The 10941-nt window shown below is 45.8% G+C and overlaps 1 protein-coding gene across 3 annotated transcripts in view; it reads right to left on the bottom strand.

Moving 5' to 3' along the window:
- Nucleotides 1-2346: 2346 nt before the first annotated feature.
- The window catches only part of fam222aa (family with sequence similarity 222 member Aa), a 56865-nt gene continuing 48270 nt past the window's right edge, over nt 2347-10941 (bottom strand). For all 3 annotated transcript variants that reach the window (XM_052069220.1, XM_052069219.1, XM_052069218.1), the window contains exon 3: nt 2347-6657. In XM_052069220.1, the coding sequence (XP_051925180.1) occupies nt 5183-6657 (1475 nt within the window). In that variant the 3' untranslated portion in view covers nt 2347-5182. The remainder of the gene's footprint in view (nt 6658-10941) is intronic.

Below are 10941 nucleotides of genomic sequence, written 5' to 3'. Positions count from 1 at the left end.
AGGAACATTGCACACAAACAATAAAGGAAACCGGGGGAAAAAGCAAAATCCCCAGACTTTAATATTTGAATTGGACACAGACATCTACATAAGATATATTTGGAGGCAATAAGCTTCTTCAGCTGAACCGATATCATTTTGATGCTCAAGATATAGAACGGCCTAAGCCCCTGCTGGATGGGCTTTCGAAGCCAGTTCGTGATTGATGTGCTCATCTATGATTGTACATTGTATAGCTCTTGGAGAAAAAAAAAGGAAATCATACTGGAGGGGTGAACATATTTTGCTGTACAAGAATGTGAATTATTGATTAGAGTATTTTCTTGCTTGTTGGTGGGAGCGGCCCTGTGACATTATCTGCCTCTGCCAATAATAGCCATTGAGAGGGGGCGTTAGGAAGGCGCCCTGGAGGACCAAGTTCTTACCCCCCCTGTACACACACACACACACACGTGCGCACACACACGACGAACACACACTTTACCATGTGTAAGCTAGAGAAAAAGCGCCAAGACTCTACAGAGTGAGCAGCTGCCATTGTTTTCTTCAACGCTGCGCCCCTTATGGCCCCTTGTTTTTATCTGGGCCCGCTTCCCTCTCAGGTGGATAAAATACAGCAGGACCTTTGCACCAACTAAAGGTCTTCATGGGATTTACAAAAGGTTCTTTTACAAGCAGCGAAAGTCAATTTCTCTCCACATTGCCCTCAGGCCATACCGGCGAGCGTCTCGCTGCCCTTGAAAACAGGTTAGCAGTCGATAAGTTTTATAGATCTAAATGTCCTCATTCACATGGCGCTCACATCTGTCCTTTCCTGGTCACCGTAATTGGCTTCCAGCATTTCAAATGTAATTGATTTACTAGAATGTGATACGTGGAGGCACAATATGTCTTTCAGCTTGATTTCAATGGAGGTTGAATTTGAATATGAGGCCGCCGAGCTGAGCGAAAGAGGGGCATCAGATAGCGGCACCATGCAGGAACATGGCAATTATCCTGATTACTGATGCTTCGAGGCTTTTCTGACCCCCCCCAAAATCCCTCCCTGTATCTCGCTCCGCTTCGAGATCTGTCACATTGCACGGGGCCCCCTCAGCCAAGCGGGGAGCAACCATGTATAATCCAACAGAAAACACATCCCCCCGCCCCGATCAAACACAGCCGGCTTTCAAAGCGGGCCGATGAGCCCGGGCGCCATGGTGCGCCGCTGAGGCCCTCTGAGACACGGCGGAGACTGGGCTTTAGCCGCCGCCCCCACTACCATCTCTCCCACCCGAGACCCCGCCGTCCTCCCCTTCAATGGCGAACAGTCATAACCTTCAGTTTGTTTTAAGTACTGCGGAACCCTGTTGGCCTTGGACAGGCGGGGGGGATGGGAGGGGGGGGAATAATGACATGCCATATGCCACTCTGCCTCTGCAGCCGAGTGAGCCGCATGCATGGATCAGCTCAGGCACAAATCAATTTGAAATGTAATTCTATTATCCTAATATGGCCTCAAGCGCACATTGTCCAAATTGGGAAGCTGGGTTACAGCGTGGCCAAGATGGACCTCGTTCGTGAAGTCTGGGACAAATACTAGCTACAAAATGACGGCACATAACTAACTACCGGTACTTGCTTTCAATATGAATGCAACGTGAATTGACAAAGTCTTGTCTCTCTAATTACTGGAGTCCTCTCTGTACCTTACAGGAAATCCATTCCTATTTGAAAAGGGTTTTGATTTCACCCCTCTGTGTCAACCGAATACTCTCCACTGGTACTGTCACCCAATACTCTCATTAGCTGAAAGGACGGCTGCCCCAGACTTCCACTGGTGGGAAAGGCCAGACACCAGAATCTCCGCCGCCTCAAGTGTTGCCTCTTGACTTCAACGTCATGTGACAGGGTTTAATGCTTGGATGCAGAAGCCAAACGGAGGGAATTTAGGGAAAGGATGTATATGTAAATCTATCAAAATATTTCTACAAGATAGAAAATATGGCAGAATCAGATCGCAGCTGGGGCAATAAGCTCTTGAAACAACATCATGTATCTTTTTTTTGGGGGGGGGGGTGTTGAGGAGGCTTCCTGTGCAAAATATAAGCCAAGGTTTTTTGAGGCCATCAGGACTTCAATGACGGTGGAGGGTCTATAATCACCATCAAATCACTTTTTCAGGCGCATAGTCAAGATTTAGGTCGGCCGTCAAAGTTCAAATAAGGACTCACTTATTTTTTTGACTCGGGGAAGAAGGGAATCCATCACATTGTCAGGATTCAACATTTTTGTTGAATTGCTTTTTTAAGTACAGTATTTAGAACCCATCAGGATTAAAGAAGAGAACTTAAAAATATATATATATTTTTATCCTTCTTGTTGACAGCAAAGGTTCAACATCACGCATCAAGCCTCTGCTTGAGGTCCCACAGGGTCCAACCTCCCGCTGACATCTAAAGGACATCTAGGTTTAGAAAATAATGACAGACGTCAAAGCCAAAACGTGGCCTCTGGATATATTCTTAAAGAAATTTATTTTACACCTCAAAACAAAACAAACAAACAAAAAAAGGGGGAAAGGGAATTGGGATGTGGTACATTGGGAATGTATTGACAACTGTAGTTTACATTTTTTTTTTTTTGGTGTAAGCTCAGAGAAAAAAAATGTTCATACAGTCATTATAATTGCACTTCATAAATCTAGACTGATGCCAGTATTTCCCCTCAACAAAGCTCTGGCTCTCGCTTTATTTAATAAATTGAATTTAGCATTGAAATTCCACTGACAAAAGAAATGCTAATCAAGATCTGCTGCATTGATCCAAATTTTCTCTTTCACTTGAATCCCACAAGGCAATAACACATCGCAGTAATTTAAGTGCAGTACATTCAAGGGAATCTCACAGTCATAATAAATATTTCACCACTCTGAATCATCTAGTTAAGACTGGGCCGGGCTAAATACGTACATCCCAAACAGAGGCCTAAAAACGAACACGGAAAAGCAACGACCCTTGTCCCATTTTATCTGATGGCAGAGGTGAGCAAACGATTGTTTTCATTTTGTATTTTCAAGAGAACTGAATTGTATCTCCCAAAATAGGACTCATTGCTATCCCAGCTTCCTCTATCGCTATGATGACACCTGACAACGAAGGCAGATGTGACAGTTACACGTATTGAAGGCGCTAAGTCCTCCGTGAAATAGGAAGCGAGATCAGCAAAATAATTCCTGTACATTACTCAGATATGTTTTTATGGGTACGGTGGTCAAAATCTTCAAATGACACATGGGAAAATGCAAAGTCTGAGGCTTTTGAAGAGCTAGAATGCACACACGCACACACACACACACACACACACACACACACACACACACACACACACACACTCACACCACACACACGTATTGAGCACACGCACTTTTACCGTTATGTCGACAACCTCGCAATTCACATTTTTTCTTCTTTCTCTGTGTCTTATGTTCTTTTCAAATAAGTGTTTCAAGATTTATCGTTATGAAGGAGTATTAGGAAGACACTGAAAGGAAAAGGAAAATGATGAGAAAAAAGTTATTTGTGAAGATAAATATTTATATTGTCTCAACAAAAGAATTCACTTAAGAAAGTAGGAACTACATAAAAAAAAAATCATTGTTTTTGATGAGGGTACTGTATATGAAAGCTCCCGTGTCACTGTCTCACAGTGAAGACCCGCCATAGTATTCAGGTTGTATCATAAATGGTTGACAACTAAAAATAATAAGAGCAATGATGGTAATGCTGTTTTGGTAACATTATGTTCTCACAAGATTCTAACTTTATTCTCATGGTGTAATTATTTTCTTTTCTCAGTGGGCCTAATAACTCCTTCGTCATGGCGCAGGGTGGGTGACAAGTGACGAGGCATTAGAAATAACTTTTGGAATTTTGAAGTACAGTATCGCTCAGGTTGTTTTGAAACCATTTTTTAAAAAAGACAACACGTAATGGGGATTTTTCATTGTGTTATTTCCCAATTGTCTTTATTTATTTTGCAGTTACTTGGCTGTCTGTTGGTTTGTTGTAATTGACGCCACCTTTACTGACTGCATGTTGACATGTCTGACCTACTTTCATTTTGTCATGTGATAACACGTATGATCTGATTAAAACAAACAAACAAACAAACGTAGAATTATAACATTGATCAAAAGATTTTTTAAAAATGCCTATTCCTTTTCACCCACCCTGTAGATTCAAGTGTTGGTTTGGAAAACAAGCTCTCACAAATCAGGTTCTTACAGAACCGAAGCAGTGATGATGCCTCAAAACAGGACATAGGAAACCGCTAGTTTGCTTGAAAAGGAATATCTAAATCATAAGAACCAAGTGGAAAGAACAACGCATCAGACATTTCTCCCCCTCTCGTAGCAGCCAATGCATATAATATACCTACAAATATATAAAACAACATAAAATAGGTTCAAGTTTTTCAAGTTTCTTAAATATATCATATCCAAACTACCCAATTCCAAACTTCAAAGAGAACAAGATTCAAGCAGTGCAATTTATGTATCAATTATAACAGCAATAATTATGTACTATCCTTTCCTAATCGGACTTGATGATTCTTGTGCAGAACGCGAGAGTCCTGGCTATCATTTCACTGAGTCTGTCTTCATCCATCTGCATGTGGATTTGGATGTTGAGAGCAGCCCTAAACTTTGGTCCTCTGAAGACCACTTATTTCAGTGACAACCTACACAGTAGCTTCAGTCTTAGTATTTGAAGTGGGGGTACACGAGGCATATGCACTTCATGTCAAACTATGAAGAAACCCAAAAAAAGCGAGAGAGATAAAAACGTTCAAAGTTCAGGCAAGTAAAAGATCAGCAAAACAAACGGAAAGAGAAAGACAAATATATCAATGCAAAATTCCTATTGGCAAACTGCACAATGGATCAGATCGGGAGAATCGCGAAATCCCTTTTCTCCCCGCCCCCCACTTGCAATTACTACTGCCTTTTCTTATTTGGAATTCTCGGAGCCTGGCTTGAAACCACCATCGATTGGATCACACAACATGACAACAGCTCTTCCTTCTAAGCTCGCACACCCGTTAAAGCAAACCTTCACCCGCACGCGACCGGATCTGTCCTTTGACTTTTCGATGCTCTTGACAAATTCACAACTTGATTTCTTGTGATTCCGTGGCGCCTCTATCTGTAAACGGGGAGGCGGATGTGCGCGTGCTGGTGGTCCAACAGACGTGGCACCGACACGGTCTCGTAGCCTTTGCCCAGCATTTGCTCCTTTATGCACGGTGGGTGGATGTCGTTGATCAGGTATTCCAGAGACTGCAAGCTGCTGCTCAACACAGACGTGTTGCACAAACTCTTGCTGGGCAAGCTGCAACACAGACGGCCTCCGCTGTCGATGGCGGGGTGATGATGATGGTGGTGGTGGTGGTGGTGATGGTAGGGATGGTGCGGGTAGCCCACTTCTCGGTGGCCCGTGGCCGACCCGCCTGTGGAGGGGACCAGAAGCTCTTGGGGGTTGTAGCAGTCACTATCAGGTGTCACCAGGACACTGTTCCATGGGGGGGCAAAGTACTGACCCACCGAGAAATTCCCATGCATGCCCATGCAGTTCAGTGGAGAGGAGCTGACTTTTTCCAGCCCGCCTCCGCCGCTAGCGCTCGCCGTCAGGTGGTAAGGTCTGGATGAGGACGAGGAGATTTGCCCCGCCATGATCCCCCCGACAGGAATGCAGCTTTCGGGGGACTTGCTGACGGCCCCTCCCCCTCCGCTGCCCCCGCTGTACATTCGTAGCACTGCCTGTTGTTGTTGCTGCTGCTGCTGCTGTTGCTGCTGCAGCTGCTGCTGCTGCTTCTGCCATAGGATGTAGTCCATACCGTCCGCGTAAACCCCGCTCTTGGCCGCCTCTGCGTTTGGAGGCGGCAACCCTGGACCCGTGTACACCATGTTGGCCTGTGGGGCGATTCCCACCACGTAACCTCCACCTGAAGAGCTCGAGGAGACCCCCATGACAGTGGTCCCCTGCTTGGAGGGACTGGAATTGGAGGGTGCTGCCCCTTGACACACCTGCTGCAGAGCCTGGGCTTGGCAATGCTGGTTGATCTGGTAAATGATGCTCTGGATGGAAGGGAGGTTGGACTGTGGGGGGAGAGCCAGGCCGCGCCCCCCCGCCACAGGAATCACCGAGCCGGCGACGGTGACGTTGGGGGGGACTGACAACCCAGGGCCCTCTGGAGGCTTTGTGGGCCCAGTTTGATATCCCATCTGGCTGGGGCCAGTGACTAAAGTGCTACTGCTAGGTGGGTATGGGGCAATGTGGGCTGGAGAGAGCTTAGTCCGTCTGCCTTCGGAGTTCTTCAGAACACCTTTTGACGAGATGAAGGTGGAGGTTGATGACGATGAGGGGGAGGAAGAGGACTTGACAATGGCAAGCAGGCCATGGTAGCCCCCCGTGTGGAAGTGTGGATAGGGGCTGTAGCGCTGGCCAGTGGTGTCATATCCATTTACAGTCCGGTTAAGGTGCTTGTGCTGGGGAACCCTGATGTTGGTCGGGAAGATCTTAATGGACAGAGGGCTGTTGGCCGTCTTCTGAGCGTAGGCATCAAGTTCTGCTGCAGTGGGGTAGCGAGGGGAATGTGTAGGCACCACCGGGTCACCTGGGGGTCAAAGAGAGAGGAAAGAATGAGATTCAAACTCCACGTTGACAATTTTCACTTTTTAATGACTACCGCGGTCTAGGGGGGACAACCAGGGATGCCTTCAACCTAAAACCCCCGCTCCCAAAAACCAAACAAACATAATTTGCATGTGCTAATCAGGATTCCTTTGCAGCGTTCCTCCATTAGAGATTTCTTTCTTTCCATCTTATTTTAACTCCCTTGTCGAGTGGAGTGGATCTTTTTTTAAAACTCATTCTGTCAAAAGCCTGGAACCTTAGGCGGTGTTAAATCTGTGCATTGTGAAATTAATTCAAGCTCTCTTTAGCAATGAATTAGGTTAGCCTTGCATACTAAGCAAGGGGGGAGTGGATCAAAGCTTGTTAAATTGGAATGGCACTTTGGAGAATTGTCAGTGGTTCAGTCCACTGTGTGAACAGGCCCAGTTCTAAAATCGATGCTGTGTCATTCAGGTGCCCGCTGTTTATTTAGGTTAAACACTTCATTGGAATAGGATTTGTATCTTGCACTGGTTCTGGAACTGCCACCAATATTTTCAACAAACTAAATTGGGTTACCGAAATATTTTGCCAATTTTGCACCACTGCAAATTAGAACAAGAAGAATATGCAAAAGCATCGACGGTAAATGCTCTGTGGTGTTTGCAATATGAAACTCCCCAATCCCAGAAATTCAATTCAGCAGCACAGGCGGCGACTGTGAATAGCAATGGCCCCTTGTTCAATGAGGCAAAGCTCAAGGTGGCAAACAGGAAAATGGCAATTTCGAGGTAAAAAAAAAAACAACAACTCATGTGTCATTGTTGGGAGCCCGGTCATGGAGGTGAGGGGCCACATTGAGATTGGATTTAAACAACATTATTCAGGCAATTTCATGGCTACTTAGCTCAGTGCAACAGAAAATGTGCGTGGAGGGGGTTGGGAGGAGAACTCAATTTACAAGCGATACATCAGCCGCCACAAATGACTTGCGATCCCTTTGCAAATATATATACTGTATATATATATTATGCAAAAGGCAACCAAACACACACACATTCACACACACATATATACCCGTCAAGTGTCATGACTGTGCCGTCAGCAACCTAAAGAGTGTGCACAGGTTACAGACTGTGACGACGACTCACTCCATTTCCTTTCCAGTTGCAAAATTATTAAAAAAAAAAAAGAAAAGAAAAGACTCCACAGCCAAATAGCCTCAATCCTCATTTCTGGGCTTCCATTACAGATAGCACGGGGAGTTAATTTCAACAACCCAATGGGTCTCCAACTGCGAACATGATTAAATTGACAAGATCCATATCATAAAAGAAATAAATTTGGAATTTAATGACAGAGCGGAATGGCTGCGAATAGCCTGTGCTGAATTTAGTGCATCACCTATTGCGGTGCCATTTCTCACTCGAATTGCAAATTCCTAGAAATACATGTTGTTCTTTCTCAGCTCAATCTTATGTTGATGATAAATCTAAACGTGTGTATTCGACGAAAAGGGGCGGAGTTCAGGGCGCCAAGCTTCGACCTCGCCAGCCTTGATGAGGCACAGCTCGGCTTCCCCGGCGACGTCGCTGCCAGACGCTTTGATGCGCTCACTCACAGTGGAAAACTGACAAGACTTGTTTGCTTTGCTCTGAAGAGGGAAAAACACGCTCATTTCAAAGCCCATCGCTGGTCCACATGCAAATGGAAAAGGCAGCATTTTTCTGCTGATCTGCTTTACATGAGGGAAAAAAAAGACCATCTTTGATCACCACATGGTCCAAATGAGGAACGATTCTTGGCTTTCAGGCATATCGAGGGCCTTGTGTCCTGCTACCCTGACAAGCCCCCAGATGCATTATGCCCATCATTCCATCTAATTACTGCTACATGAAGAGGATAAAAATCTATTTAAAAAACAGCCAGAAATGTATTTAAAGGTGTCTAATTATTGTCCATATTTTACATGACCAAGTTTGCGTTTCTTCAAAGGCATAAAGCCTTCTCTCTCTCTCCCTATCTATCTTTTCCTCGCTTGGCCGTTGTTTGTCAATAGGCAGGGACTTTGGCACAGCAACCTGGCATCAAAGGCCTTCACACTTCACAGGCCACAGGGATTAGAGGCCTTTCAGGCCTACAAAACCCATCTCGGCCTCACAAAGGTTTCCGGTTATTAGAAATCACAGGCATAAAGGAAGAAGAGGGGGGAGGTGGGGAGGCAGATGAGCATCTGGATGCTTCCGATTCCAACATGCTTTTTTTTCTTTTCTTAAAGTTGCATGGCAGAAATGTTATCGCAAACTTGATCCCAATTAGCATGGGGCGTAATTTTGCTGGCCGACACACAGTTTGATACGTCGGCACATCTCGTTTCTCCAGAGGCAGGAAGTCTGTTCTACTGTGTGACTTCTTGGTTTTGTTTGCGGCAGATCCACGCTAAGAGCAGCAGAATACGGTACAGATGGTGCTTGCAGATGAAACATCCTCCGAGGCAGCTTGCACCACCGTCTTTGTGCGCGCCCTCACCTTCTCGCAAGATCGGGGCTTTCCTGCACCTGTGCGCACGCCTCGGCGCGCCCGTGCATGCAAATACCACGCGTGAAAGCCGAAAAACAAGGCGCGCAAACACCGCACACACCAACCTGCATCTGCACTTGTGTGTCTCGTTTGACATCGGTGAAGCATGTTGTTATCCTCTCTCATGAAATGTAGGGCAGGGACAACAACAGGTGCCAGTGCCGGCGACAGCCTGCAATGCCTCCTGGGCTAAATGCTTCACACTCGCTTCATTTCGACACGCGACAGCCTTGTAAGGATTAATTATTTCCCCCGAGGATGCAAGAATATGCTTTTTCCCTTGCGGAGATGAGGTGCGTTCACCAGCACGTGAAATAACATCCAGCTAACGAACAGGGCAAAGCTGAGCAAGGAGTAAGCAACTTTAAAAGAAATGTAAATAAACAAGGAAAATGATTGAACTGCGGAGTAGATGAGCGAAAAGTGCAGGCAGACATGCCTTTATTAGAAGCAATCACGTGCTGGGGGCTGAGCTGGCAGGGAGGCAATTAATGGGCTGACCTTCGTCCTTAATAATCCAGGGCCTGGCACACAATGCCCATGTGTCAGGGCAGCACATCTCTAAATGCCACCACTCATTAGCACGATGCACGCGGTGAGGGAGGCTATCTGTGCAGCGTTCTACTCTGCGGCCGTCAGACAGCGCAGGCGTGGGATAACATGGCAGCGCGGGGCGGTGATATGATCTGGATAAGCCATTCCGCTGGGAGGATGGCCACTCTCATTTCTCTCCATTTTTGATTGGCACGAAGCCCCCCAAGCGCAACGTCCTTGGCGTACCCGGTGCTGTCACTGTGATTGCTTGCACGTGTGTGTGCGGGTGTTTGTGTGTGTGTGGATTTGGAGAAGGGGGTGCTCGATTCTTAACACTCAATTAACACTCCTTTAATTAGCCAGCAGTACATTTTGAATTCTGATGAACTAATTTTCTCAGTGTGTGTGTGTGTGTGTGTGTGTGTGTGTGTGTGTGTGTGCGTGTATGTGTGTGTGCAGGGGGAGACCTGCCAAAGACGAGGTCCATTGGGTACAAAACAGCAATAAAAAGGGAGCTGGTTAGATTAGACTGTAAAAAAAAAAATCCATTAAATTCTGAGCACTTTTTTTTCAAGCAGGGGCCAACCTGTGTTGATCACACCAAGGCAAAAGCAGATGGGGAGTGTGTGAGAGACGGGGAGGCAGGTAGGGGAGATGTTTAAGAGTGGAGCATCAAATCCAGAGGTCCACGGGAATGCGTTGCATTTTAATTAAGAAATTTAAATGAACAAGCATAGGAAAAAAAATCTTTGAGAACTACCTAAAATGCCCTCACTCCAAATGATTGAAGTTCGGAGTGTTCTACAATCATAGAAAACTGTCTTCTTATTAGTGAAAAAAATAGCACGACATCAAAAAGCTCTCAGCATTTCCTTCCTCACTTCTGCAGAGCCGAAATCTCCACACACTTTGATCCCAGCGGACCATGTAGTCAGGTCAGCGGGGGGAGGTAGGGGGGGGATTGCTTGCTTAGATGAAGGGAGAAGACTGGTTGGTTGACTTGCAATTAAGACCCAGAAAAGAGGAAGGGAATAGCTCACAACACTGCTGACAGAAATTATGGCTACATCGAATAATAATTGATTCATCGAGAATTTTGTTGAATCGAGCGCATTTGATTTTTGGCTAATTGCGTCTTGAAGCCGTTGAACCTGTAACCGGCTGAGGAGTC

Source organism: Hippocampus zosterae, chromosome 6, assembly GCF_025434085.1.
Source record: "Hippocampus zosterae strain Florida chromosome 6, ASM2543408v3, whole genome shotgun sequence".
NCBI classification, from domain to species: domain Eukaryota; kingdom Metazoa; phylum Chordata; class Actinopteri; order Syngnathiformes; family Syngnathidae; genus Hippocampus; species Hippocampus zosterae.
This window is presented reverse-complemented; position numbering and strand designations above follow the sequence as displayed.